The sequence below is a fragment of the Pituophis catenifer genome, unplaced genomic scaffold (genome assembly GCF_029215685.1).
Source record: "Pituophis catenifer annectens isolate HBS135680 unplaced genomic scaffold, rPitCat1.0.hap2 SCAF_14, whole genome shotgun sequence".
Classification (NCBI taxonomy): Eukaryota; Metazoa; Chordata; class Lepidosauria; order Squamata; family Colubridae; genus Pituophis; species Pituophis catenifer.
Genome location: NW_027256894.1, coordinates 22,960,105 through 22,987,983, shown reverse-complemented (window position 1 = coordinate 22,987,983; position 27,879 = coordinate 22,960,105). Strand labels below are relative to the sequence as shown.

The 27,879-nt window shown below is 48.5% G+C and overlaps 1 protein-coding gene across 1 annotated transcript; it reads left to right on the top strand.

The window, feature by feature from the left end:
• On the top strand, positions 1–17,583 carry ANXA2 (annexin A2). Its single transcript, XM_070953548.1, has 13 exons — positions 1–27; positions 7,134–7,193; positions 8,534–8,633; positions 10,897–10,991; positions 11,266–11,379; positions 12,567–12,657; positions 13,500–13,579; positions 13,875–13,934; positions 14,285–14,378; positions 14,958–15,053; positions 15,767–15,825; positions 16,430–16,552; positions 17,184–17,583. Exons 2-13 carry the CDS (start codon positions 7,146–7,148, stop codon positions 17,241–17,243), a joined length of 1,020 nt encoding a protein of 339 aa, XP_070809649.1. The 5' UTR covers positions 1–27; positions 7,134–7,145; the 3' UTR covers positions 17,244–17,583.
• The last annotated feature ends 10,296 nt before the right edge of the window (positions 17,584–27,879 follow it).

The window sequence follows — 27,879 nt, the reverse complement described above, 5'->3', positions numbered from 1 at the left end:
GGCGCTCGGAGTCTGCAGCCCCGCCCGGTAAGTCCCGTCCTCCCGCCGGCAGCGGCCGCTCCCCTCGGGGCTCTGCAGCGGGGATGGCAGCGCCCGCAGCCCCCTCCCCTCCCCAGCCAGGTCGCGCGGCGCCCCCCGGCCTCTCCCCAGCCGGCGTCGGGAGCAGCTGATGGCCGTCGGGGCCGGGAGTCCGGCAGGGCGCCGCGTTGGAGAAAGCGGCTGTCCTGCCCTCGGGCGCCGCCTCGGGTGGGGGTCCCAGCTGGGTCCTGCGGGCAGGGAGGGAGGGAGCCTCCTTGGCAGCGCCGGGGGCGGAGGGAGGGGTCTCCGGGCTCTTGCAAGGATTCCGGGGAGCCCTCGGGGGGCGCGGCGGGGTGGGGGGAGGATGTCCATGGGACCCCCGGCTGCTCTTTGCTTCTTTTGCTCGTCTATGGGTGGGGAGAAAATCGGGGCTGCTGTTCCCCGTCGGAGAGAGCGCCAAGCGGCGTTTGCTTTTTGTACACCACCCCCCCCCCGGGTAGATGCCGGATTGTATCAGGAATTCACCTCCTGGGACCCTTCTTGCAGGAGAGAGACGCCCCCTCCTCTTTTCCTCCTTGCCTCCATTGTGCCACCTTTAGGGGTTACGCTTCGCTTCAGCTGGCAAGAGAGAGAGGCTGAAGTTCTGTGTAAATCGGTGGTTTGCATGGTGCTGTATGCATCAAAAGGGGCGGGCATTAAAAAAGCCCCCCCCAAAAAATCTCTGGAAGAAGCAGGCTGCTTTTTGCCCCGGAGCCCCTCATAACCTCTTTGGGGGATGTAGAGGGTCGGGAATGCTCTCTTCGCCCGCTTTCCGCTTCTGATGCCCGCTTGCCAACCGAGGTCCGAGTGCCATGGAGGAAATCTCTCTGTATGTGTGTGATTGGACTCTTTTCTCAAACTCTTCCAAGAGGAGCGGGGGGGAGGGGGCCTGCAGAGGTGTTGCAATGGAGACCCTTACTAAGGCCCGCTTATGCCCCCCTCCCATCACGCCCCACCCTGATTTGCTCAGCCTGGTATTTTTCTCTCTGCCAGCTGCAGCAGCGATGCCTCTCCTTGCAACGACCCTCGCTCGGGTGTGGCTCTCGGGAGGGGCTGGACGCCGTTTCTGTGATGTCATCCAGTGTGATTCCCCCTCCCCTCCCCTCCCCTCCGCGGCTGGCATGTTACAGCAAGCAATGCGGTACGAGCTGTTGAGCAAAGCGGGCGCCACGCCCTGTGCTCGGCCCGGGTTTGCCAAACGTCTGGAGGAGGGGGCATTGGCGGGTGGAGGAAGACCCCCCCCTCTGTGACTCTGTTTCAGCCGCATCCTCCCACCTCTTGCCAGGAGTCTTGCGGTCCCTTGAATGTAAATATGGTTTATTGTCCTGTGACACGTTTTTAGCAGGGAAATGGAGTTTGTTGCACAACGAAAAGCCCTGTTATCTGAGCAGAGAGGCAGTGATCAGAGCAGCTTCTGATTAACATTTACTGCAAAACAGTTAGCCAAACTCTTGGCTTAATTTACTCCAAAGGAGCTTTGAAAGACTGGAAGAGTGGGCATCTCCTCTTTATGCAGCTGGTGAGCATTAAAAACCTCACAGGGATATACAAAAGCTGCTCAGCCCCTAAAAATATTGTGGACTGGCACCTTTGCAGTCTAGTTTGCAAATTTTGTGGCCTTAAAAGAATTCTGACAGCAGAGATGCTGTTCTTTGCATCTCCACCTAGCAATGGAACCGGGACTGTATCTGTTGGGCTTTGCGCTTCTCGGTTGTCTCAGATAAGGACGGGCATGAAAGAGAGGCAGAGGTTCTTCTAAGCATCCTTCGTGTTGCTGCAACAGCCGCTGAGCCTCCAATAAAGTGGGCCTTGGCCGAGCCCTCCGGGGCCTTCGCTGCAATAAATCTGTTTGCTATTAAGCATGAATGTGTTTGTTATTAAAAGAGGCCCGATGGGCTGCAGCCAGGACGCTCTCCGGCTTGTTTGCAAAGGGGTTGGCAGCCCCATCTCTGAGGGCCTCTTGGACTGGGGGAGAAGAAGAAATTCCACCAGGCAGTGAAGCAAAAGGGATGGGATAGCATAGCGAGAAAAGCCTCAGATAACAGCTATGGAGACCTGGGTTCAAATCACCACCCACCCTGAAAGATTTTGGGGGCTCAGGGTCCATGGAAGGAGATGTGGCTGGCTGGCTGGAGCCAAACTAGTCCACCCATCTTCAACTGAGATTGATTCTCCAGGGATTGGGGAGGGGGCAGACTCTATTTTGCAAAGAAGCTGCAGGCTTACAAGAGAGGAGTTCAGTGTTCAGGGGAGGCCTGGCGTGGAATGGATTCTGATTCAGCACCACCATTACTGGAGGTTTCCGAGAAGGGACTGGACAGCCATTTGTCCAGAATGATATGGGCAGGGGTCTCCAAACTTGGCACCTTTAAGACTTTTGGACTTCAACTCCCAGGATTCCTCAGCCAAACATGGGAATTCTGGGAATTGAAGTCCACAAATCTTTGGGCAGGTTTTGAGACCCCTAGTATACACTCTCCTGCCTTAACAAGGGGCTGGAGACCTTCAAGATCCCCCTTCCAACTCTTTATTCTGTATTCTGAATTTACACCATGTTTGGTTTTGAATACATTGTCTGATTTTTTTTGCAGTGGGGGAAAAATGCAGCCTTGAGTAGTAGATTTTCTTAACTTCCTTCCTCCCTCCCTTGCAAAGGAAACATCTGCGGATGATGGCCTCTTTCTGCAGATCCTCCCCTCCCTGGGTTTTCCAGAGCCTTCTCTTCCCTGCCTGCATTCCTGCCCAACCACACCCAGATTTCCTTCCAAGCCAGGAATCCAGGGTTTGCAGCCCCCCTTGGCAAGAGGAGAGCCCCTCCCCTTTTTCTCACCTGCCAGGCAACTGCTGCACCTCAGGGAGCGGCCAGGGGCAATGGCAGCCAGCAGTCCCAGCCAGGAGTCTGCGTGTCTGGGCAAAGCTAGTTTAGCTCTTGGCCCAGCACAGATGAGCTTCTGGCTGTGAAATGGCAATTCGGCCTTAGTTGGAGAAGGGTAATTTGCTGGTAGGATGGATTAAAGGGATTTTTTTAAAAAAAAATAGCTGCAAAGGATTATTGGTGCATTGAACAGCAGTTACTGTGGTATTAAGGTGGTGTTTCTTAACTTATAAGGGGGTTGGACTTCAACTCTAACCCTCTTATAAATTAATTGAAGTCCACCCATCTTCAGGTTGAATTCTGGGAACTGATGTCCAACTATCCTAAAATTGCCAAGCTTGAGAAAAACTACTTTAGGGACCACTAAACCGGCACCCCAGATCCAAATCTCTGCTCAAACATATTTCAAATTTTCTTAATTCCTGCTGGGCACCAGCATGCTGGCCTACCTCACAGGGCTGTTGCAGGCCTACCTTTCATCAGAAAGCTTGCATTTTATTAGGAAAGTAAGAGGGATGTCTCTGGATCAAAGCATCTGCTTTCTGCCTTGGTAGCTTCCAGATGTGGCCATATCAAATTCTACGATGGCCAAGAAGCACTAACTCCTTTGCGCTGTCTTTGATCCTGCTGGCTGAGGATTATGGGTATGGAAGTGCAGGTTTTTTTTGGGGGGGGGAACCAAGTTGGAGAAGACTGCACTGATATGGCCAACACTTTGTCTTGAAGTTTTGCAGTAGTCCTTGGGAAAGATCTAACACAAGATAATTCATTTTGGGGTTGGAACAGACCCAAACTTTGTCTGCTGTGTAAGCATCTTGTGCCCAATTGTGCTGAGCACACAACTCAGCCTTTCATTCCTGCTCTCAGGAGTAGCTGGGATCATTTGATCCCCTTTGCTGTTTTCTCATGCCAGCACATAGCAATGCCAGAGAGAAGCAGAACAAACCAGTTCCTTTTCAAACCCTTTAATTTCCAAGCTGCAGTTAGGTAGGACTTGCTATAACTGATGCCAAAGAACCCTAAACCAGTGAAACTTGGACTTTCTGGTTTTTCTTTGAAGACGTTTCGCTTCTCATCCAAGAAGCTTCTTCAGCTCTCTTAAGTTTCTCGGACCCAGAAGTGAAACGTCTTCAAAGCAAAAATCAGAAAGTCCAGTTGTCTTTTGAAAAAGCACCTGTGGGACAACCATGACCTGAGGATGAGAACCTCCATAGACCCCTGGGTTTAAAATATCCTTTTTCTAGATCCAGTGTTAAGCGGTGCTTTTAACATGCCAGAGGTGGCTGTGTGAATTCAAAATCACCCCCCCCCCTTGTGGAGCTGAACGAAACGCTTGATGGGAACAAAGTCGGGTCTGAGAAAGACGCTTAGGGAAGGGAAGGGAAGGGGTCGCCCCTTTCAAGCTGCTGAACCAACGCCCATGAGGACTAGAATCCTCTTCTCCTGGCTGGAAACGCCCAGATTCTGCTGCGGCATAGCAGCCGCCCCGTGTTGCAGCAGCCCTCACCTGTAAGGCGGCCCGCCACGTAGCTGAACCCTGGCGATCTTCTCTCCCCGATCAAAGATCGCTCTCCAAGCGGAGGGATCCCTGCAGAATTCCCTTTGGAGGAGGCATCTCCCCCCACCCGGTCCTCGCCCTGATTGGCCCTCCTGGGCCCGGGGGCGGCTCAGGGGCGCCTTGGCAGGGGAGGGCTGCGCTTGGCACGGGTTGCCCGCGTGCGTGGGTGTCTGTAAGGCTGTTCCTTGGATTCCGTCCCCTCCCCTCCCCTCCCCTCCCTGCCGCCTTTCAAAGTCTTTTTTCCCAGGCTGGAGCCCCGTTGCTGCTGCTGCTCCCAGATGTTGACCCTGTGAATGAAGGCCAAGAGTGCTCGGGTGCTGGGGGGGGGAGGAATAAAATCGAGTCACGGCCGTTGGAGGGGGATTAAGGAGCAGACCCGGGACTGCTGTTGGGTCCTAGGAGCTTAGACCATTTTGAGGCCAGAGGGGAGGAGCCCAGGAGGGAGAGAGGGGCATCCTGGTGAGCGCTACGGAGCATCCAAAGTAGGGGGCAGTATACCTGTGAGTGGGATTGCCAGCAGAGAAATAGCAAGAAGGGAAGCTCTTCTCATTGGGTTAAAATAGCATTTCTCAACCTTGGCCTCTTTAAGTTGGGCGGACTTCAACTCCCAGAATTCCCCAGCCAGCTTTGGAGACCCCAATGGGTTGCCCATCCTCAGAACCTCAGGACATAAAGCCTGAGGAGGTATTGCTGTATCCTGACCTGTGTTATCCCCAAACTCTCTTGGCCATCCTAGGGACTAGAAACATGTTTTTTTTTTAAAAAAAAAGCTACTTAGGAAGTGACTCGCAATGTCCTCTTTTCAGCCCCACATAATCAAATCTCCCTTTCCCACATTTCCAATTGCCCATGTTCACACCCCACCCCCTTCTGCCCTCCATAACCTTCCCCTTTATTGGAAGATTCCCCCCCCTTCCCCAAGTCCTACATTTGAGGGGAAGGGAGCAATGTGCTTGCCAGTCCCTTGGCTCAACTTCTGAGTCTCCATGCCCCTAGGATTGTTCTGCAGCTTTGGAAAATGGCCAGCTGCCCGGGTTGGATTGGATGACCTCGAAGGGTCCTCTTTGGAGTTCTTTCTTTTCATAACTAGATGTTTCAATCAGGGCAGTGGGTTGTGCCCCTTCTAGGGGTCTCTCCTGGGTTTTGCAAGTTGGCTGCTTGCCTTGCCCAGGGTGGATTTGAAAAGGAAAGTTTGCAAACAATTGTCTGGGTTTTTTTGGCTGCATTTGGGGTCAGCCGCTGGAAGATTTATCTGAGCTGAGGAATTTGGCACTGCCCCCTTCTTGGAAGAGGGAGAGGAGTGGTATGGTGGGATCCCACCCTCCGGGGACCACTGCACCTCCGCCAGCCCAGGCCGGAAGGGACAGGATGCTCACAAACACCCTGATAGGAGTTTGGGGGCAGAGAGGAAGAACTTTTCTGAAGCCTGGCCAGGGGTGGGAAGGGCGGGCAGCCCCCCTTCTGCTCCACAATGGAAGTGGAATCTGGGCTCTGCAGGATGGAAAACTTTCCTCAGCTTTGCTGGATGGAAGCCTCTGCTCTGCCCTGCAACACTTCTCTTCCATTTCTCTCCATTTTTTTTCCCTTTTGAATCTCAGGATTCTTCCCAATCTTTTCTAAAGAATGTGCATTCTTCTGCGGTGTTCAAATAAAATGCTTTCTTTCCTTCCTTCCTTCCTTCCTTCCTTCCTTCCTTCCTTCCTTCCTTCCTTCCTTCCTTCCTTCCTTCCTTCCTTCCTCCCTCCCTCCCTCCCTCCCTCCCTCCCTTCTTTTACTTTACTTTTCTATTTTTCCTTGAAGCCTACAGAACTGAGGAACAAAGAATGTTGGTGGGGCTGAAAAATTCTTGGCAAACCGTGGTTTCCCCATCCTTGCCTCACCCTTAATAGCTGGCTTATTAATTGCATGTTGCTGGCTTCGACTTCCTCAATCTTTCCAACGTTGTTCAGCGGTGTTTTTGTGTAGCTTGCAAGAGGCCAAGCCTCTTTTAAAAGCTCGCTTCCTTAATTAAATTGCCCCCATCTTTATGGTGCTTAATTGTATTACCACCTTGGCAATTGAACTTAAACCTCTTGCCCCAAGTCTTCAACGGCAGCAAATCCCCTCTGGGGAAGAAATCCTGGCTGGAAAGTCCATGTTTCCTGAATTTTAAAGTACTTTGGGGTTCATTTCATATTATGGGATGTCTCTGGGCTGCTCACCCCTAAGATAAGAACCTCCTCCTCCACAGAACTGCAGTAAGGCTCTCCCTAACCCTGAGTCTGAAATGTGTAAGTGAGAGCCAAAACTGGGGCTAATTAGTTTTAGGTACTTTTTAAAATCTGCAGTTTGAAATTTTAGGTTACGGATTGACCAGGGAGAAGAAACTCTCCAAGTCTGAAAGTTTGTGGTTTTCCATGCTGTATCTGTTAGGATCCAGGATTGGCTCTGTTGGGCTAGCTGGAAACAAATAAAGCCTTTGTTGGAAGCTTTGGGAAACCCAGAAGTGAAACGCTGGTGAACAAGGATGGCCATTCATTGACCAGACCATGCAGTCAAGGCAGAGGGGGGGGGGTACAGAATCAGAGGCCCCTAAAGTCTCAAGGCCTTTAGAAGCCGAGATGGATTTTTATGACCCCTTCTTTTTTCTGTTCTTTCTTCCAGCTTCTTGTCAAGATGTCAACTGTACACGAAATCCTAAGCAAGCTCACCCTGGAGGGAGATGTAAGTATTGTAGAGGGGGCGAGTTCGAAACACGACCCCCCTCCTAAGCATTCCCATGTGCTACGAATCTGTTGGCGATGTCCATTTTGCTCTTCAAATTCATGGGGACCTAATCCTAACCCTAAGTGGGTTTGCCCCCCAAGGGGATTTCCCCAGGAAATGTAGATAGGGCAGGCTCAAAAAGTCAGCACCCCACTCCCTTGTAGCACTGATGATGTTACCTAGTTGGGTAATAAAACATCTGCAAGAAAACAACCCAGCTCAGAGAGCATCAAGGACCCTTCAGTTCAACCCCGAGCTGCAAATATTCACCTTTAAAGGGCCATTGAGGGCGTAGTCCAGGCCATTCATAGCTTTTGCCCATCGAGTGGCTGCAACGCTGCCCTTTGTGTGTGTGTGTGTGTGTGTGTGTGTGTGTGTCCTCCAGCCCAGAATGGGCTCCTCTGACCAACAGGCTCAGCAGGTTCTCTGCAGAGGCTCTTCCTTCCCCCGTTCCAAGCTCTTTCCACTGCCTGCTGTTGAGCAGCCAAAGAATTCCTTTGTTTGGAGAAGAGACAGCTTGAGTTCGGTGCATTTAACTTTTCCACTCCTTGTTGGTTTTGGCTTCATGAATCAGCGGCTTCTTCTGGGAAATTGCCGGTGGTGCCAAGCCTGGCCTGGCCTCATGCCAGCTCCTGCCCGGGGAGAGGGAAGGTGGCAGGGTGGGTTCTCTTGAAAACACTCCTCTCCGCCCCTTCCCTCTCGCAGGGTGGATTTCCGAAGAAAAGCAAAGCATTTTCTTCTACAAAGCCACCCTGGTGGAACCTGCTTTGCAAGTGTGCAAGGGGGCGGCCCCCTCAAAGACCCCGTTGGAGATCTGCCCCCTCCCCCCTCCCAGGGAGGTGGCCTTTGGCAGCCTGAAATATTTATGACCAAAGTCACTTCTCCTTTTGAGCACTTTGGGGAAGCGAGAGGGGCTTGCTGCAGGAACAGTCATCTTCCCCAATCAGGGGCGTGGGACTACAGATCCCATCAGCGCTATCCAGGGCAGTCCTTGCTGCTGGGCTTAAGAGGGGGCTGTAATTCAAAGGGAATTCAATGAAGTCCCTTTGACCCCAATCCATGGGGTCAAAGCTTGCAGAGCAGCAGCCTCCCGCAAGCTGGGGACCTGCAGATGGGTTGATGCCAGCCCTTCAGGAGGGCAGCAGCTTGGCAAAGGCAGCCTCGCTCAAGGCTTTCTTTTCCCTGGGGAGGGGGGCTGCCTGTGGGACTGGCCCCTGAGGTCTCTCTGCCCCCACAAGCAATGAGTTGGCTCAGCAGGTCTTCCCATTGATGGTTGCCTTTTTTCTCCACCCCCCCAGCACTCCCTGCCCCCCAGCGCCTACGCCACCGTCAAACCCTACGGGAACTTCGATGCTGACCGTGATGCTCTCACCCTGGAAACCGCCATCAAGGCCAAAGGTCGGTGCCAAGAAGCTGCGCGGAGTTGGGCCCAAAGTCAACCAGGGCTGCTTTTTCTCCTGGCTGGACAAGGAGGCAGGATTAGAGGATGGGGGGGGGGAACACTTCAGGTGCCTTCCGTTCCTGGGGGGCTCCTGGCCAGAGACGGGTGTAGCTCTTGAGCAGCCCTTCAAAACAAAAGGAAGCAGATCTAAGGTTTTTTTTGGAGGGGGGGGATGGCCGAACCTGGTTGCAGAATTGTGGGAGGGGTTAGGGTGGGTTTCTAGGCCGCGTGATAAGAGGTTGTGGGATAGGAAGCAGCTGCCTGCGGAGGCCCCTGGATTGGGGCTGAAAGGCGAAAGCGGAAGCAGTGGGCATCCCTCCCATATTTGGGCAGACCCTGGCAGACCGCTCTCACCAGGGAAGAAAACACAGTGGTGTGTTTCTGCGTGTCACAAATACCACGAGGGTGTCCACTAGTGCCTGGCTGAAGCTCCGCCCCTTTCCCACAAGCACTGATAAGGTGGGGTAGAGCTGCGAGTGGGGGGCTCTGGCCACAACCACACCCTCCCTGCAGACTTCCCTGGGCCTGTGGCCTTTTCTTCTGGCCAGACCTGGAAGGAGCAGAGGAGATCCAGAGGGAACGATGCCCCCTTTCCAGATCTCCTCTGGAAGGGTTGAAGTCCCCACACCTCATTCCAGGGGCCCCCAGTGGGCCACAGCCATCCCCATTCCCCCTCCCTGCAGTGTAATGCCTTCTCCTCAAAGGTGCATGGAGATTCTCCGTCATCCAGGTCATGGCTGTCCCCAAGGTGCTTTTTTCAAAACTTTCCTGGTTTTTCCTTGAAGACATTTCGCTTCTTATCCAAGCAGCTTCTTTAGTTCTGGGTGAGAAACGAAACGTTTTCAAGGAAAACCAAACTCCAGCTGCCTTTTGAAAAAGCGCCTTGGGGACTGATCCACAAAGGGCACAAACCATGGCTTCTCTTTGGCTTGTGTTGCTCAGCCATGCTAGGACTTCAACCGCGGGTAGTTGGGCGATGGCCATGCTGAGCAGAGAAGAACTGGCTGGCCGTAATCCAGCGGTCCCTTCTTGCAAGGCTGGGCCTGAGCTGGCCCTGATGAGGGAGGAAGAGGCCATCTCGGTCCTCCCTGCCCTGCCAGAAGGTCTCGGCCGCCGTGAGTCAGCAGCCCACAAATGCTGCATTTTTCCAACACTGGAATGCAGCCTCGGTGCCAGTTGGTGGGTCTCTTGTGAGGCCGTCCCACAAGGATTGCCCTTTTTTCCCCAAGCTCAACAGCCCTCTGGATGCTCTTTCTGGAGAGAAGCCAAAGCCTCCTCCCCACCCCCCCCAGGCCCCCCGTGCATGTTTGATTTTGGAATTGGGGAGACTTGATTAAAATGGAGGAAACAAGGACTTCGGTTCATAGTTTTCCCCCCCCTGATGGTTACATCGGATGACAACGCATGACGCAACCGGCATTCCCTCCAACCCGACGCAACTTGGGGGGTGGGTTAGGGGAGGCTTTTGCCCTTTTAAATTGACTCTGGCTGATCTGTGGTCTTCTACCCTTTGGGGTGTGTTTGATTAAAGACTCACCACTTCTGAAAACCATGGTTTTCGCGCTCTGCATGACTGGCACAAAATCTGGACATTCCTCTTTGCACAGGGGTGTGGAGACCCACCTTTCTTTCCCTTCCCTGTCCAGAATCCCAGGACGTTTGGGCTTTTAAAAGCCGGACGATGCTAGTCAATCAATTCGTCATTGCTAAAGGAAGTGCTGATGCAAGAAAGTCAACTTTTGACAAGCTCCTCTTACTGGCTTTCCTTCTCAGCACGCTTTATACAATTGAGATATTTTTTTAATTCCCTCTCCTTGGGCTTATCTCTACAACGGCGTTTTGCAATCTTGGCAACTTTTAGATGGGTGGACTTCAATTCCCAGAATTCCCCAGCCAGCCATGGGAACTGAAGTCCCCGCCTTCTGTTGACAGTGGAATCCTGGGAGTTGAAGTCCACTCCTTCCAAAGCTGAATCCTGGGAGCTGAAGTCCAGCCACTTTAGAGTGGCCAAGGTTGAAAATCAATGCTCTAGACCAGTGTTTCTCAACCTTGGTAGCTTGAAGATGGCTGGGGGAATTCTGGGAGTTGAAGTCCACCCATCTTCAAGCTTCCAGGGTTGAGAAACACTGCTCTAGACAGAGAGAGACACAGAAAGACAGACGGACAGAATGGAGGAGGCTGCCTTGGGCTGAGGTGTTTTCTCTCTCTCTCTCTCTGCAGGGGTGGATGAAGTGACCATTGTCAACCTTTTGACAAACCGCAGCAATGAGCAACGGCAGGATATCGCTTTTGCTTACCAGCGGAGAACAAAGAAGGTACGAAGGCTGGGACTCCCCTTCCCAGAATTCCCCTGGGGCGAGGTGGGAACTTAGCATCAAGTCATTGCTTAACCAATTGTGGCTTATTTGAACCTTACTAAACCTGGCTTAGTGTGATGTGTCTGGGTTTTGACCTAGTTTGTAGCGAAAACCTGGACTCTCCCATTTGTAAACCACAATTTATGGCTTGTGGGAACGGAGTGGCTTGTGGGGAGCAGAGGTCTGCTAATTCAGAAGGCATCCTAAGCGGTCGCTCTCGCCCCTGCTGTAGGAACTGCCTGCTGCTTTGAAGTCTGCCCTCTCTGGCCACCTGGAAACGGTCATCTTGGGCCTCTTGAAGACGCCAGCGCAGTATGACGCCTCTGAGCTGAAGGCAGCCATGAAGGTCAGTGACATCCTGGTGCTGTGTGTGTGTGGGGGGGGGAGCCCCCTTTCCTCCCATCCCCTCCGCCCTGGTGAAGATCCAGATGTCTTCTGCTCCCAGGGTGAAACTGAGCTCTTCCTCCTCTCCCAAACTTCATTCCCCCTGCCCTGCCCACAAGGATGCTTGGTCTGAAGGCCTCATCCACCTCAGCCACGCAGACAGGGGACGTTTGGGAGTTATGGGCATGGGAGTCCCACCCATTGGCAGGTTTGGGAAAGAGGGTTTAGATGCTCAGGAGGGGATTGAAGGAGTTTGGGCCTCCGGAATCGCCCTCTTGGGACCTGGGAATTGCACCTGGTGCAACAGAAAATAAATACATAAAATTAAATCAACAAACAAACAAACAAATAAATAAATAAATAGCAAGCATATAGTACCAGGTAAATTGCTGGCATTTTCTTTAGCCAACACTTTCCTCTACTGTCCACAAGCTGCATTACAACCTGACTTGACCATCATTTCGCCTTCTAGCTGGGAGGGAGGAGCCAGGACTTCTCTTTCTCTCAGTGTTTAAGAACACAGTAAAAAAAAAAAAAATAATAACAGAGGGGAGAAAAACAGAATTAAAAAAGATTAACAAGCATTGGAAAATCGAGTAAGCATTTAACCTTATTGGTGCTGTGAATGAAAGCGTGTTAGGTTTCCTTAGGTCCGCAGGATTCCTGTTGCAAGCAATGAATCTGATCTCAGTTGAGCCAAACAAAGCGGATGCTGCAATTACAAGAAAAACACTAGGAGGAACAAAATAAATTAAATCGAGTTAGGATGCAGTCATTAACCACAAAAACTAGCATTGTGTGACTCATAAGTCCTTCCAACCATCAGGAATCATCTAACTTTGTTTTTCTTTAGGGGGGTTGTGAATTTATAAATTTATTAGTTTGATTATGAAAATCTGGTTTTTTTTGTTACAAATAAAATATTAAATAAGTAAAAAAAAAAAAGGAATGGTGGCAGCCGCTTTCTAAGTCTTAAGCTGGAGTTTTCCCAGTCATTCCCAGGGGGTGGGAGGCTTCAATTGGAGCTCAGTTCAAGCAAGGCCCTTGCCTGGCCCTGACAAAGACTTTCCGGAAGGTTTTGCCAGTGATGTGAGTCAGACCGTGATCCACCTAACCGAGATGACCGTGGAGCATTCTCTTGCATTCCAGGGCCTGGGAACCGACGAAGACACTCTCATTGAGATCATCTGCTCACGGACAAACCAGGAACTGGCTGTCATCAACAAAGTTTACAAGGAAAGTAAGTTGGCCAGGATGCTCATGGGAAGAGAGGGAGCCACGCCTCTCCTTTAAGTACCCGGGATTTTGTTAAGGATGGACAGCAACTATTATTTCTTACTGAAGGAAAAGAGGCCTCTTGCGAAGAATTGCTGAGACGACACTTCTTTTCTGCATGCAATCTCCAGAATTTTTCACTCGTTAATATATATATATATATTCAATATATATATTGAATAAGCAGCTTGCATCCGAGGAGTGGAGAATTTAGCAAACTTCACTGGATATAGAAGTCAAACAGGTCACCAGGACTGAAGGAATAGAAAATGTGGTTTTCAATAAAGTCCTTGCCCAAAATATCTGCAGTGAAAACAAGAAAGAATATTTTCTATAATATACAGTTTGGAGTTTCTAGAAAAAAAACCCTACGAAGTTTCCCCAGCTTCACCCAATGTTCAGTGAGCTCCAGGTGGAATTTAATTACAGGTACTCCTCATTTAATAACCACCTTGTTTAGTGGCTGTTCACAGCTATGACAGTGAAGATAAAGACACTTTACAACCAATCCTTGCATTTATGACCTTGGCAGGTCTCAAAACTAAAGGAAAACTTCAGTTAGATTTTAAGCAGGCGCTGTTTCACTTAGCAACTGTTTTGCTTAACGACTGAGCGGCCAGTCCCAATTGTAGGACTACCTGTAGTCAGGGCCCTGGGAGGTGCCTCTTACTGCGTCTGCTTTATAGAGCATCAAACGATGGTTGTTCTTGCCTCTGTAGTGAGTTTCAGGACTGCAGTTCCATGTTTGTCAGATTAAACCCTGAGGTGGTTTTCCCATCTTTAACCTTCATTCTGCTTCGTTTTTAGTGTACAAAACTGAACTGGAAAAAGACATCATCTCTGACACCTCCGGGGATTTCCGTAAACTGATGGTTGCGCTGGCCAAGGTAGGAATCGCCTTGAAAAATCAGAGTTTCTCCACCTTGGTCACTTTGAGTCCTGTGGCCTTCCAACTCCCAGAATTCCCCAGCCGGCTAATATCACCACGATCCCCAAATGGTTCTGACCCCCAAATTGATTTGATTTGGATCTCAGAATCTGATGGTGATGTTGCAGCTATGGGATCCCTGCGGGTGTGCAAAAGTTGGGGGTTGGACTAGATGCCCTCGATGGGTCTTCCCTACCTGGGACTCTGTGATGGATAATAGGGACTTACTTTGTGTTTCTGTTCTCTGTTTCAAGGGCAGGAGAAACGAAGACTATTCTGTAGTGGACTTTGAGCTCATTGACCAAGATGCTCGGGTAAATGCTTCCTTCTGTGGCACAAAACTGAAAATAATGTATTTATTTCTAGCATTTATTGCCGCCCATCTCACCAAGCAATTAAAACAACCCTCCCTACTCCCTCCCTCAAATGCGACATAAAATGATCTGCCTCTCCCATTTTGCTCCTCCATCTATGGTTTCTGTTACTTCATCTGGCCACGCAGGTTTCCCTTTATAGCTGTCCTTGCTTTTTTCTGCCACCTTGGCAAGAGCTGGCAGATTCTGCCCACAGAATTCCTGCCTGAGCTCATAGGGTGCTTGGGCTGAGGAGCACCATTCCAGTTGTGGATGGGGGCTGACCCCAGACATGTCCCTGTCCTCCCCAGGACCTCTACGATGCCGGAGTGAAGCGGAAGGGCACCGACGTTCCCAAGTGGATCAACATCATGACCGAGAGGAGCACCCCCCATCTCCAGAAAGGTAAAATGAACCCTCTCCAGAGAGCTGGGGGTGCAGTCCAAGCAAGTCAATGCCCAGGACCAACTCCATGGGTCTTCTGGGAGTTGAGGTCCACAGGTCTTAAAATTGCCAAGGTTGGACACCTCTGGCCTAGAGGATCAGCTTTCAGAAGACGGTCCAAGCTTCTTCAGCTCAAAAGGACCAGGTGACATTCATGGCAGACTCCTCTGTCAGCCAATATATAAGACTAGGAAAGCAGTCTATGCTCTGGGTAGCAGCTTCACTTGCCAGAGCTTTCTTGCCCATTGAAAGTGGACCACTGAGAAGCTCCTTAAGGGCAACCAACCTCTTTGATAAGCAGACAACCGAGCCAAGGTGAAAGAGTAATTCTCTGTTACTCATGGAGTTGTTTCCTACTATCATTTCCCAACCTGAAGGAGCCTTATCAGGAGGACCAGAAGTGTTAAATCCAACTTGGAGTCTCCTTCCTGAGATCTGGCAATGTCATCATACATCTAACCAACTATTAGATCCCGACATTCTCAAAGGTTGTCTTCACCAAAACTATTGTTTTGACTTTCCTTTTCCTTGTCTTGGTAGTGTTCGAAAGGTACAAGAGCTACAGTCCTTACGATATGTTGGAGAGCATCAAGAAGGAGGTCAAAGGTGACCTTGAGAATGCCTTCCTTAATCTCGGTAAGGAAACGGGAAGAAGGGACAATCGTCCATCTTAACGTGGACATGGGCATCTAGGGTGGGCTGTCTCCAAAGCAGAGAACTCAGTTGCTGGAAGCCAACACTGGCCTGATGGAGGGGAAATTGGGGTGAAGAACGTTCCTGGATTCTGTTTTTTTAAAGCAGAAGTAGGGATGTCAGAACATCAGGGCACTCGAGAACTTCCTGGCTCTGAGAAATTAGTTCGGTGATGATCAGGCTTTCAAGCTTGGTTGTCTTCAAGATTCAGATTTGTGACACCTTTTAGGCTGCACGATGTCAGAGAGGATAGAAAATAACCTCCAGCTGAATTTGAGGCACGTCCTCGGATGGATTTATTATTGCATTACGCAAGCTCTCGAAGAAGTTGCATTTCTAATTAACACCAGATGGCTGCATTTCAGCTTTCTAAATAAATTGCATTGATTGGGCCCGTGCATAATTTCTTAAGAACATCACAAAATTCTAATTGATTTCTTTTTAACGGAGGAGAAATCGATGGCTAAAATTAAGGCACCCCTAATTTTGATTTCTTCCATTTTAGAAAGTGGGGTTTTGAGATTTTGGCCCCGTCTTTATTTTGGCCCTGTGTAAATTGTCTCCGAGCGTTGCACATTTACAAAAGGTTTTTATGGTTTCCTTGTTTTGTCTGCCACACGTCTCACCTTCAATTTTTGATCTTATTCCTCCCACAGTCCAGTGCATTCAGAACAAACAGCTCTTCTTTGCCGATCGGCTCTATGACTCCATGAAGGTAAGGCCCTTGGAGAAGCAGCCTGGCTTAAGAGCAGGAGGACTGGGAGGGTCAAAAAAGTCAAGATGGCGGCCCTGATGGTGGAATAGAAGCTTAGCCTGAATCTTACGTACATCTTTTTAACCCTAACCTGCCAACATCCCTGCAGAGTGAGATTGTGGTGGAGATGCATGTTAGAGATGCAAGTGGAAGAGTTTATGCAGTACAAATGTCAACCTTTTGAAGTAGACACTGACTTCATTGAGTTTAATTGATTGATTTGTCACTTAAAAGCAGGTCAGGACAGAAGACATGGCTTCTAAACTATACTGATCTTAGAATTGGACATTACTTCCCCGATATTGAATTGCTCTATCATCAAATAATTTCCAGAACCCCACAGGGATCTTTCCCCCCCCCCAACAGGATGCTGAAATGGGACAGACATTCAACCCTTTGGCATTAGTTCTCCTGCTTATGCAAATGTTCCCCAAGCTGCTTTCCCTGCCTTTCTGTCAAAGAATTCTAAATTTTCCTTTCGCTGGTCGGAAGAAGGAGAGGGGAAAAAATGCTTCTAAAGATTTCCCAGACGTTCGGTTTCAGCCTCAGGTGTTTTCACTTTCAGGGCAAAGGCACCCGGGACAAGGTCTTAATCCGAGTCATGGTTTCTCGATCTGAAGTTGACATGTTGAAAATTAAGAGTGAATTCAAGAGGAAATACGGAAAATCCCTCTATTACTTTATCCAGGTGGGTGGACAAGAGGATGGAGCCTCGGCTGCTCGAATTTAAATCCCTTAAAGAGAGTCACCTCCCCATCAAATAGGGGGCCTTTTCTGCCATGCACCCACAAATGGGGTTGGGAATCCCCAATATGCCCCACGTGCTCTGATCTGGCGATCAAGGAAGGGGGATTGAGCCTAATTTTGTGTACAGGTAATCTTCGATTTATGATTACAATGAGCCCAAAATTTACGTGGCTAAGTGAGAAATTTGTCAAGTGAGTTTTGCCCCATTTTATGACTTCCCTTGCCACCTTTGTTAAGTGAACCGCGGCAGTTGTTAAGTTAGTAACCCGGTTGTTAAGGTTGTTAAGTGGATCTGGTTTCCCCATGGACTTTGCTTGTTGGACGGTTTCAAAAGGGGACCCCACAACCGTCATAAATGTGAGTCGATTTTCAAGCTTCCGAATGTAAATCACGTGACCATGGGGATGCTGCAACGGTCATAAGTGTGAAAAATAGTCATAAGTCACTTTTTTCAGCGCCGTTGTAACTTCAGTCACTAAATGAACTTTTGTAAGTCGAGGGCTACCTGTACTGTTGCATTTGCATCGTTCAAAGGTTTAATTTGCCATTTTCTCTTGTGGGTTTCCCTGCAGCAAGACACAAAGGGAGATTACCAGCGGGCCCTCCTGAATCTCTGCGGCGGCGAAGACTGAACTCCCCACCAACCACTCCAAGCTGGAAATGTGCTTTTCTCACCCACCCACCTACCCACCCCCTCCCCCTCGGCTGCTTTCCCTCCTCTCCCTTTGCAGAACTACTAGGAGCCCCCGCTAACTCCGCTCCTGCCTGCTCTGTGCGCAAAGCCTGGCTCGCTTTCCGTGTGTCTCGCCTTCTTCCCGCTCAGCTCCTGCCCAGTAGCTAGTCCCGTGGGAGTCACAAGGCTGAAGCAGCTACCATTCCTAAGAGGGGGAAGCGGATAGGATAATAGGATCCACCACGAGGTCGAAAGGACAAATAAAGGAAAAAAACCCGAGATTTTTACTTTAAACGAAACTCTGTGTTTGTGCGGTTCTTTGCTCTGCCTCTGGCAACAACAGCCCCCTAGCCTGTAGATTGGACATTGATTTGCCTGGGATGGCATAAGGACTCCTGCCATGAGCAGGGGGTTGGACTAGAAGACCTCTAAGGTCCCTTCCAACCCTGATTCTACGATTGTAGCATCTTTAGGCACATATTTTGACTCTGCAATCTTTTTCGTCTTGATTCTGCCTTAAAGCAGCACCCACTTTCTGACACCAGCTCACAAACACAGTCTTGCCGGTCTGTGTGTGCCGAGAAAGAAGAAGGGAGGAAGGGTCTTCAGGAAGCAGATCTGGCCCCTGTGCTTTGACCCAAAGGGGAAGAGCTGATTCCTAAGGGTGGGGCGAGAGGGGAACACAGCTAGTCCTCTACTTACGAACACAATAGGGACCAGAATGTCTGTTGCAAAGCAAGGGGGGGGCTGTTTAATGAGTCATGCTCAATTATACAACCTTTTTGTCCACGGTTGTTAAGCGAATCATTGCAGTTAAGTGAATCATGTGATTCATAAGCAAATCTGGTTTCCCCATTGACTTGTCAAAGGTTGGCTGAGAAGGTTGCAAACGGGGTTCACATGACCCCAGGATGCTGCAACCATTGTAAATCTCTGCTGGCTACCAAGTGCCTGAATCTTAAGTCATCCCCAAGAGGATGTTGCAACGGTCGTTAGTCTGAGGACTGGTTGTGAGTCATTTTTTTCAGTGCCCTTTAGACTTTGAAGGGTCGATCAATTACTGATAAGTAATTGGAGGCAGCTGTCTGTCCGCATTTGCTAGTTCGCGGCCACATTCCTCCACCTGCACAGAAAATTGTATTTCAGCAAGAAATGTTCTGCTTTTCCAGAGCAATTTACAAGTGAAGCCTGCAGGTACAACATGTGTCCACCAGGTGGCGCTCAAAGCAAAGCAGATGGCCAGCTGCAAACACTTTTTATCTAAGAACTTGCTCTAAAGAAAATCATTCCAAAAAATAAAATAAATATTTCGGCCTCCATCCAGGTTGTGGGAGCAAGACCCGAAGAAGCCGGGTTTGCAATAAAAAAAATCAGATAAAAAAAAGATGTTGAGACTCTAGAAAAAGAGAAGAGAAGAGCAACCAGGATGATTAGGGGACTGGAGACTAAAACATACGATGAACAGTTGCAGGAACTGGGCCTGGCTAGTCTAGGGAAGAGAAGGACCAGGGGAGACATGATAGCATCTTCCAATACTTGAGGGGCTGCCACAGAGAGGAGGAAGGGGGTCAAGCTATTTTCCAAAGCATCAGAAGGGCAGACGAGGAATAATGGATGGAAACTGATCAAGGAGAGATTCAACCTAGAAATAAAGAGAAATTTCCTGACAGTGGAGAGCAACCAACCAATGGAACAGAATTTGCCTTCCAAAATTGTGGGAGCTTCATCACTGGAGGCTTTTAAGAAGAGACTGGGCTGCCATTGGTCAGAAATGGTGTAGGGTCTCCTGCTTGAGTGGGGGGTTGGACTAGATGACCTACAAGGTCCCTTCCAACTCTGTTAATCTAGAAATCAAATGTCATTGGTGATGACAAAAGTTTTGTGACATCCTCGCCCTCTAAAAGGATCAATAAATTTGGGGGCAATTCCCCCAATGAATAAAAGAAATGCACTGGGTTTAGGGGCGAGTAAGACATTGGACACCCCTTGCTTTTCCTAATGAAACTTTAGATAGTTGCAGGAGTTGTGGCATCTGGCAGGGGTCTCAATTGCCCTCGGGGAAATTCTGGGAGTTGAAGTCAAGATTGAGAAATCCTGAGTTAGTCCAACAAGCCCATTATGGCGCATGCTTGGTCTGGGCTACAGGTGCTACAGCTGGACACAACTGGAGATGGACAGTGTAGTCAACGTCCCATAGGGGGCTAGTTTGCCAGTTTTTCAAGCGGGGAGATAGCCCCAGTCTTGGTTGGAGAAACTGGGCCTTGCAGCTGAGACCTTCTTTACACAAAGTAGAGTCCTATGGTTGGTCTACAGCAGGGGTGTCCAAGCTTGGCCCCAGACATATGGACTTCAACTCCCAGAATTCTGTCTTGAAGTGGCCAAGATGGACACTTCTGGTTCTACGGCCTTTATCCATATCTTTTTCTCACTCAGTTTCCTTGTAGACGTATTAAAAGATGCCCCCTGCCCTGTCTGTGTAGAATGTTATGGGCAAAATGGATAATTTTAATGCTAGAAAAGAAAGTGTTTACCTACATTATTGCAATTCATGTACTGAAAAACAAAACAAAAAAATTCTACTCTAGGCATTCAGGTGACTCTTGCAAAGAATCACTAGCATTTAAAGATGCCCTTTACCGAACAGAGCAAAATTAGAGTAATTTATGGTGCCGGGATGTTATTCAGGATCCATGTAAAAGCAACAATATTCCAATTATTGGTGGATGTGAGTGTATCTTTTGCTCCCTTTCAAAATGGCCTATTTATACTCAAGAGCACTTTTAAATTTTTAATAGGGAGAGAAAAGCCTTTAATTAAGCTGGTTTACTTATTTATGTCCAGCTTGGACATTTTTAATGTCGGGACAATTGAAAAAAGCAGATACCTGCCCAAAGTCATTCCTGCAGTCCTTCTCTTCTCTTCTCTTCTCTTCTCTTCTCTTCTCTTCTCTTCTCTTCTCTTCTCTTCTCTTCTCTTCTCTTCTCTCCTCTCCTCTCCTCTCCTCTCCTCTCCTCTCCTCTCCTCTCCTCTCTTCTCTTCTCTTCTCTCTTCTCTTCTCCTTCCCCTTCCCCTTCCCCTTCCCCTTCTCCTTCTCCTTCTCTCTCTCTTTTCTCTTTCTTTCTTTTCTTTCTTATGCACTCCCATGTGGAAATAAGCAGAAGGGGGGAGAGAAGCAGGCAGGTAAAAAATCAAAAGCAAGAGAGAATTTTTCTCCTCCCCACCACAAGCAAAGAGTGAGGTTAACACTGCCTATTTTAAAATTTTAAACGCTGCCATTCCAGCCAGCACAATTTCATAGGGGCCATGTTGACTGCGGCAAACATCTGTACAGTCAAACTTCAAACCGTTTGAATGTTTTCAGGTCCCCGAGACACCTCTGGTCTTCTCTCGCGGTGAAACATTTTGAGGCTGAAATCACCCCAAAAGTCTCTCAAAGCAAGGAAGAGGGAACTGAAGCCCACTTGTTGAAAGGGGTCAGCGGGGTCCTTCGATCCACTCTGGGCCACCAATTGAACTGAACTGCTTCCAAAGAACCGAGCAAAACTATTCTACCCATGATCACTAGGGATTTAAACTCAGTTGCACAGATACCTAATAGGTGTGATATAGTCTAAATGTTCCAGCCATTATCTTGGGAATAATGGTAACTTTTCAAGCTAGGGGATGTATTTCAGTGAGGTCTGTGGGTGCAGATTTGCAGCTATAAATTATGCTTAATTTGAAACCCGCATAAATTAAAGGGGTTTGAAATCCTGCAAATTAAACTTTGCAGGATTTCTGCCTCCATGCATGCTATCGTAAGGAATTTAGCTCCTTTTTCCCCCATCTATTAATATTACAGACTCCAAACAATTGAGGGTGCAGCTTATTTTCCTCCACATTCAAAATATATAAATAGAGCTTTTTAGAATTATACAAATTAGCACTGGCTGTTCCAAATAGAAGAGGTTTTTTCCCCTGAAGGGAAAAAAAAAGCTTTTGTCATCTTAACATCATACTCACATGCATTTCAGAATTGTCAGCCATTTATTATTTAAAGTGTGCATATCCACATGTAAGGATGATAGATAAAAAAGATATGTGCACATCCAAAAAGATTTGCGTGCAGAGAAAAATATTGTTGTGCTTCTACCTACAAGTACCAGTCTCCGTGGAATTTATATTCAACTTTATTTAGGATTAAACCTTCACTAACCACCCCTTAAAGGAACAGCATTTATTACAAGGGTTTAGAATAGCAATGAAAGGGAAAAAGCACGCTAAGACCATAACTATTAAAATGCTAAGAGTTTTACTCCCTACTGTAGCCTCTAGTATTAAATGGAAAAAGCAGAAAAATGATGTATTTGTTGGGGGAAAAAAAGAAAGAACAGCCAACATTGAGATGTAATTCACGGGAAGCTGTGAGTGACACTTGCATCAGGGTGAAACAGTTGATATTATCTTGACAAAAAATATCTAGGTCACTTTTCACCAGAAATTTGTTTAGGAGCCCTATTTGAACAGAGCGAGATTTGCACCAGTCCAGCTGTCAAAGCTCTATAAATTGATATAATTTTACAACGTCCCAATGCAAAATAGAATTCACGTCGAGTCCATTATGGTGAATAATAGCAGCCGGTTGAAATGATGAGTTTACCAGTTGATAACAAACTGATATTGTCTTATAACTAAAATCAAATGCAAAAAAAAAAAAAAATTCTTCTTCTCTGATTTTCTTTTTGGCCATTGAGGATATTTGGGGGGAGGCCATTCATTCTGATCCAGTTAATTGCTCCTTTCCGCTCTAATTTCACCAAATGCAGAGGTGCCGAGGTGAAGTTTTCCGTCACTTTGGCATTTATTCTGAAGCTGTTACAAGGCATTTCCATCCACATATTTCTATCGCGCTTCAAAATGTTGGTGATCCCAGTTAATCGGAAAGCACTCTGTGTGATCAAGTCTCCTTAAAGTAGAATTGTTATTTTTCACCTAGCTAACAGCTGGTGCTGAATGCTGTTTTAGATTACCTTTGGTAAGACTGCAGGCTACTTTGAGAGAACTCTAATAAATTTATGGACAGAATATTTTGTAAATCAGATGGAACTGCTTTTAGAAACTGATGTAGTTTCTAAACAAGATGTAGGGCCCATTCATTACCCTACCCAAAGCAGAGGAAGGAGCCTCTGTGGCCCAGAGAGGTTGGCCTGTTGCATCTCAGATGGCTTCTGCATGACTTTGGGTCTCCAGCCCAATGCTGGAGGACCTGGAATTAGGAAGCTTTGCAGGGTTAGCTCAGATTCAGAAGTGGGGCCCCATCATGGCATGGACCAGCCAGGTTCTCAGATGATGATGGGTCAAGGGACAGGCATCTTTCAGGCAGCTAAACTAATACCTTCTACAGATAGTCCTTGAGTTACAACCATTCATTTAGTGACTGTTCGGTGTTACAACTGTGCTGAAAAAAGTGATTTACAACCCACCCTCTCTCTTATGGCCATCACAGCATCTCCATGGTCAAAATTTGGGAGCTTGGAAAATGGCCTTTATTTAGGATGGTTGCAGTCTCCCAGGATTGTGTAAACGCCATTTGCAACTTTCCTAGCTGGCTTTTGACAATGGGAGGAGCCAAATTCTCTTAACAACTATGTGATTCACTTAACAACAGCAGCAAAAAAAAAAAGTCATAAAATTGGGGGACATTTAATAACCACCTCATTTTTAGCAGCAGACACTCTGGTGTCAACTATGATCACAAGCCGACAACTACCTGCATCTTCCCCGGCTTCCACCTTTCCTGCCCCAGCGGAGGGGGTGGGGGTGAGAGGGTGGGTTCATCTCATGGCACCAAGTCTTGGCAGTGGCAAGCCTCCACCCCACCTTTCCAAATCTGCTTGCCTCTTATCGGCAGCCAATTTTCAGCAGGGCCTCGGAAAGCCGGAGGAAATGCAACCTGGAGCCGATGGGTACCGGCTTCTGCACCAGCCTCCTCGCTCAGCCAAGAGCCCGTTTCTTCCGCAGGGGGCCATCTGTCCTCCTTATTCCTCCTCATGTGGGTGGGCCTCCGGCTTTGGGGGGGCGGGGGAAGATCCCCACCAAATGCTTTGTTGCTGCCAAAACCCCAAAGAAGGAGTCAAAGGCAAGGATGGCCGCCAGCCAAGCCCGCTAATCACAGCTGCCTCTGAAGTGGCTCTAATCAGCAGTGTGAGGTTGTCTCAACTCCAGCGTTGTTTGCTCAAGCTGGTAGTTTAGAGGTGCTCCGTACAAGATATTTGTAGTCGTAATTTCTCCAAACGAGGAAGGCAAACATCAGGAAAACCAGCCTATTAGTGTCTGACGTTTTCAAATTGGAAGGAGGCACACACCCTTCCTCCTTGGGAGGGGACGGAGGTGGCCGGGGGAAGCTGCCGATCGGAAGGCCGGTCTTCCTCCAGGGGAATGCTGAGGTTCTCTCCCAAACAACAGGGAAGGGGACAGAGGGGTGCCTAAAAACTTTAAGGAAGGGGTTGGACCCCTGCCCCTTTTCTATAGGCATTCCATGCATGATGATGTGGGTAAAAAGGTTGCGGGTTCAATAGTCCAGCGGTGCCTGGGGAAAAGATGGCCCACTGGTGGCACCCCAACCCTTTGAACAAAAGCGGACCTTGGGCCAGTCCATCTCTCTCAGTCCGGCCCTCTTTGCAGGATTGTTGTTGTGGGGAAAATAGGAGGAGGAAGGAGTATTGTGTGTGCACGCCAACTTTAGTCATTGATAAAAATAAAACGAGTGAAACATTTTGGAATAAGACCCAAGAGTAGCAAAGACCCCAGTCCACTGCCAAGAGAGACCCTGGAAGGTGAAAGGCACAAGGAACAAATCTGGATTTTCTGTGGCTCCAGAGGTCAGGATGAACCCCCACAGCTGGGCAGAGTGAAGGACAGATGTTTGCCTCTTCTTCAGGATGGAAGAAAGGAGATGTCCTGGTCCTACACATCTCCAGGGACCCAACTTTGATCATCAGCATCTTGTTCCACTCAAAGCTGGGTATCCAAGGAGATTTCTTGAGTTTGGTGCTCATCCTCTTGCTGAGGGGTGCAGCTTCTAGGTGATTTGCATCTCCAAATTGAGGAGACTGAGGTGGTTCCCTAACGGATGGATTTGGGAGTGGTGCATGGGAACCTGAGCCACCTTCCCATCCATCTTTACAGCTGGGAAGACTGAGCCACGGTGGTGCAGTGGTTAGAGTGTGGTTCTGCAGGCTACTTCTGCTGACTGGCTGCTGACTGCAATTTGGCAGTTCAAATCTCACCAGGCTCAAGGTTGACTCAGCTTTCCATCCTTCCAAGGTGGGTAAAATGAGGATCCATATTTTGGGGGGCAAGAAGCTGACTCCATAAGCCGCTTAGAGAGGGCTGGAAAGCACTGTGAAGCAGTATATAGTAAGTCTAAGTGTTATTGCTATTGTAGCTTGCAGAAGAAACCAACAGGACTAGCAGCTTGGTACAGAACTGGCCAGCTGGTTATCAGGAGGGCCTACAAAGGAGTTAAGAAAGTCAAGTGGTGACCATGTGATGGGAGACCCCATTCTGTGTGTTGAAGCTCCACCCCTATTTCACACCTGCAGGTTGGTCTGGCTTTGATCACGTGACCCCCAGGTGCCATCTTGCTGTTTTTGACCCCTCCACCCAACCATCTCGTGATCTACAGAGCAGCTTTGTCCCACCCAACATTTTCTCAATGGGTTGGGCTCTCCCAAACAGGGATCGATGCGGTGTTGCATCTGATGTGGGTTGTTGTGTGGCACATCTGGGGCGCCAGGTTGAAGAAGAGACACCGAAGCTCCCTTGATGTCTTCCCCACCTGAAGTGGAAACTATTCAGGATAAAGTTTTCAAAATCCCTCATCAAACATTCTTCGCTGGCGTTTATAACCACCAGGACTTAAGAAACGGGGTGGGCAACCTTTCCTTTAATGAGCCCGTTAGGCCACGTTTTCCCCTGGAAGATTATAATTAATTACCTCCAATCTGCTGGTAATCCAGTTGTTCTGAAGTCAGGCACGGATAAAACAAGTCGATTTTCTGCCTCTGTTTATTATCTTTAAACATTTTAATATCAAGAAGAAGCTGACAAGTGGCTGAGGGTGATTTCACGCTGCTCGCAAGTGACTCTGGGGCCAGGGGTCTGCCTGGAATCCAGACCCTCCGCAGGGCTGAATCCCTGGTGGATGGTGAGGCCCATGAATTCATTAACTTGGAAATTAAAAGGTTTACAGGTGTTTTCCATTTTTGTTTACAAGGAACCATCTGAGCTGAAGTAACCTTGAAGGATCCGGAGAAACCTAAATTTTCGTAGAAAGAATGATTAGAGTAGCAGAACCATTTCTGGTCTTTTTTGATATCTTGATTCCATTATTTTTATGAATCCTGTGGGACAACAGCTTCTGAGAAGATGTTCAGTTTTGGCCAATATCTCCTCTAATTTTGTCACACCAGAGATTCCTGCCTCCCCTTTAATGATTTGCTGCAGGAGAATTTCTTTCTGCAATATCATTTGCAACATAAACTGGGGGTTGCAGAGCTTGGGGTCCCTCTACATGTAAAGCCTTGACTTTCCCCCCAAGTTGGGGGTCCGGGTGGGCAGTGAGCCTTTGATGGGAGACTTGTTGGTCTGTTTGGTTCCTTTAGTGCACACGTTCTTCTATTCTTTTCCTGTTTACACCGCCATGAGTCTCTTTAGGGGTCCAATACATTTGTCCAACGTTTCTCAACCTTGGCAATTTGAAGATATGTGGACTTCAGCTCCCAGAATCCCCCAGCCAGACATGGTCCTCTTCCTATAGGGTCCTCTGGGCTGGCCTGCCTCACCCTTCAAGTTTGGGCCCTCTTTTCCCACCTCATTCCAAGCAACACAAAACCCTTTTCCTCCTAAACAAATCAGAATTGCAAGCAAAATTTTGCAGATGGTGCATTTCTCTTGGCAGGTGGAACTGACTCTCAGCCTCGTTTCCCCCACCCCACCCCCCACCCGCAATTCCCTCCTGAAGTTGGGATGGCAGGGATGAGTTTTTAACCAGGGCCAACCGTCTTTGGCCAGGGGTCCACAGCAACTTTCCTTTAACAGGGCTGGGACATCCAGATACGTCAGGATGGAGTTCTGTCAAGAGGTTCTTTGAAGATCATCAGTCTTATGCTTTGCAAAATTGTTTGGAGGGGGGGATTATTGTGTTTAGGGGAGGCTAATTATGCTCCATGCTGCTTCTTGCTGGTGGCCATGAGGAGGGGGGGGCAGGAAGGCCTCCCCTGCTCAAGTGAAGCAGATGCTGCTTTGCAGATTGGTTGGGAGGCCTGGCGGAGTCTCTGGTCACTTGCTTGGCTGTTGGGTGCCTCTACGCTGAGCTCTGGAGCTTGGGATGGCTTCTCTTAGTGGCCGCCTCTCCAAATATCTAGGACCAAGGAGAAAAGAGGGGGAGGAGCTGCTCTTCTTCTTCTTCTTCTTCTTTTTTTAAAGGAAATGGGAAATATGGTTCTTGCTTCTCTTTGCAAAATTTCAGGGCTGCCCCCATTTTTAATAGGAACAATCATTATTTATTTATTGCGGTTACTTGTGGCAGTGCCAGATTGCCTCCAAGGGCCATTTCTGCTCTGACCGTCCCTTCAAGGCAGGAGGGGGAGGGTGGCATTTGTCGAGAGCCATCATCTGCCCTTCGCCTGGATCCTGCTAGGGACCAATGTGGGAGGTTGGAACCGAAGATGGATCTGACCTTACTTTGGTTCAAATTGATCTGTTTTACGCTGTAATCCAACATTGTCCTGACAAGCAAGAAGAGATCTTTCTGTTGAGCAAACATTAAAAGAAAAATGAGCAAAAATTCTCAAATTAGCAAAAATGGAAAGAAAAATTAGAACAAAATTTAAAAGAACTTGGAATCTTCTGCAACACCATATCAATTTTCACACACCCCCCGTCCCGAGGAACCTGGTAGGTCTAAGCCAGGACCAATATAAGTTTGACCTTCCTGGACCAAATAATAATTTTTGCAAGATGAAAACCATGCTCTAAAGTCAGTGCAAGAATTTCATATGAAGTTAGAGAGACTTTCTGCAAACCGAGGCAGAAGCTTGGCCCCGTAATTTGCATCTGAGACAGTAGGAGAGGTTTCTCTCTCTCTCTCTCTCTCTCTCTGTGTGTGTGTGTGTGTGTGTGTGTGTGTGTTTGTGTGTTTGTGCAGTCACAAGTTGCCCATCTTGCAGAATCCTCTCCAAAATAAGGCCATGTGCTTCTTTTGCTTCTGTCCTGGGAGCTGAGCCAGGAGAAGAGCTGGCTTGCTGCTGTGGAAGGATGGGAGGCATTCTGCACATGCCCAGAGGAATGCGCATAGGGTCAACAGCGGCCGACAGCAGCATGGGAATTCTCCCCAGAGAAATGCAGGAGAGCCAAGTGAACAGAAAAATGTTTTTTTCCCCCCTCCTAAAACTTAGTTCTCTGCCTTCAAGGAAGGTCCTTGGGCTGACTCTGGGACTGGGGTTTCAAAGGGCTTCATTTTGGCTCTGTTGTGCCCGTCTGCTGGTCTTGAAATAAAAGGGAGAGGGATGTCTACACGAAGGAGGCATGGGAGGGAGGGAGGGAGGCTTCTT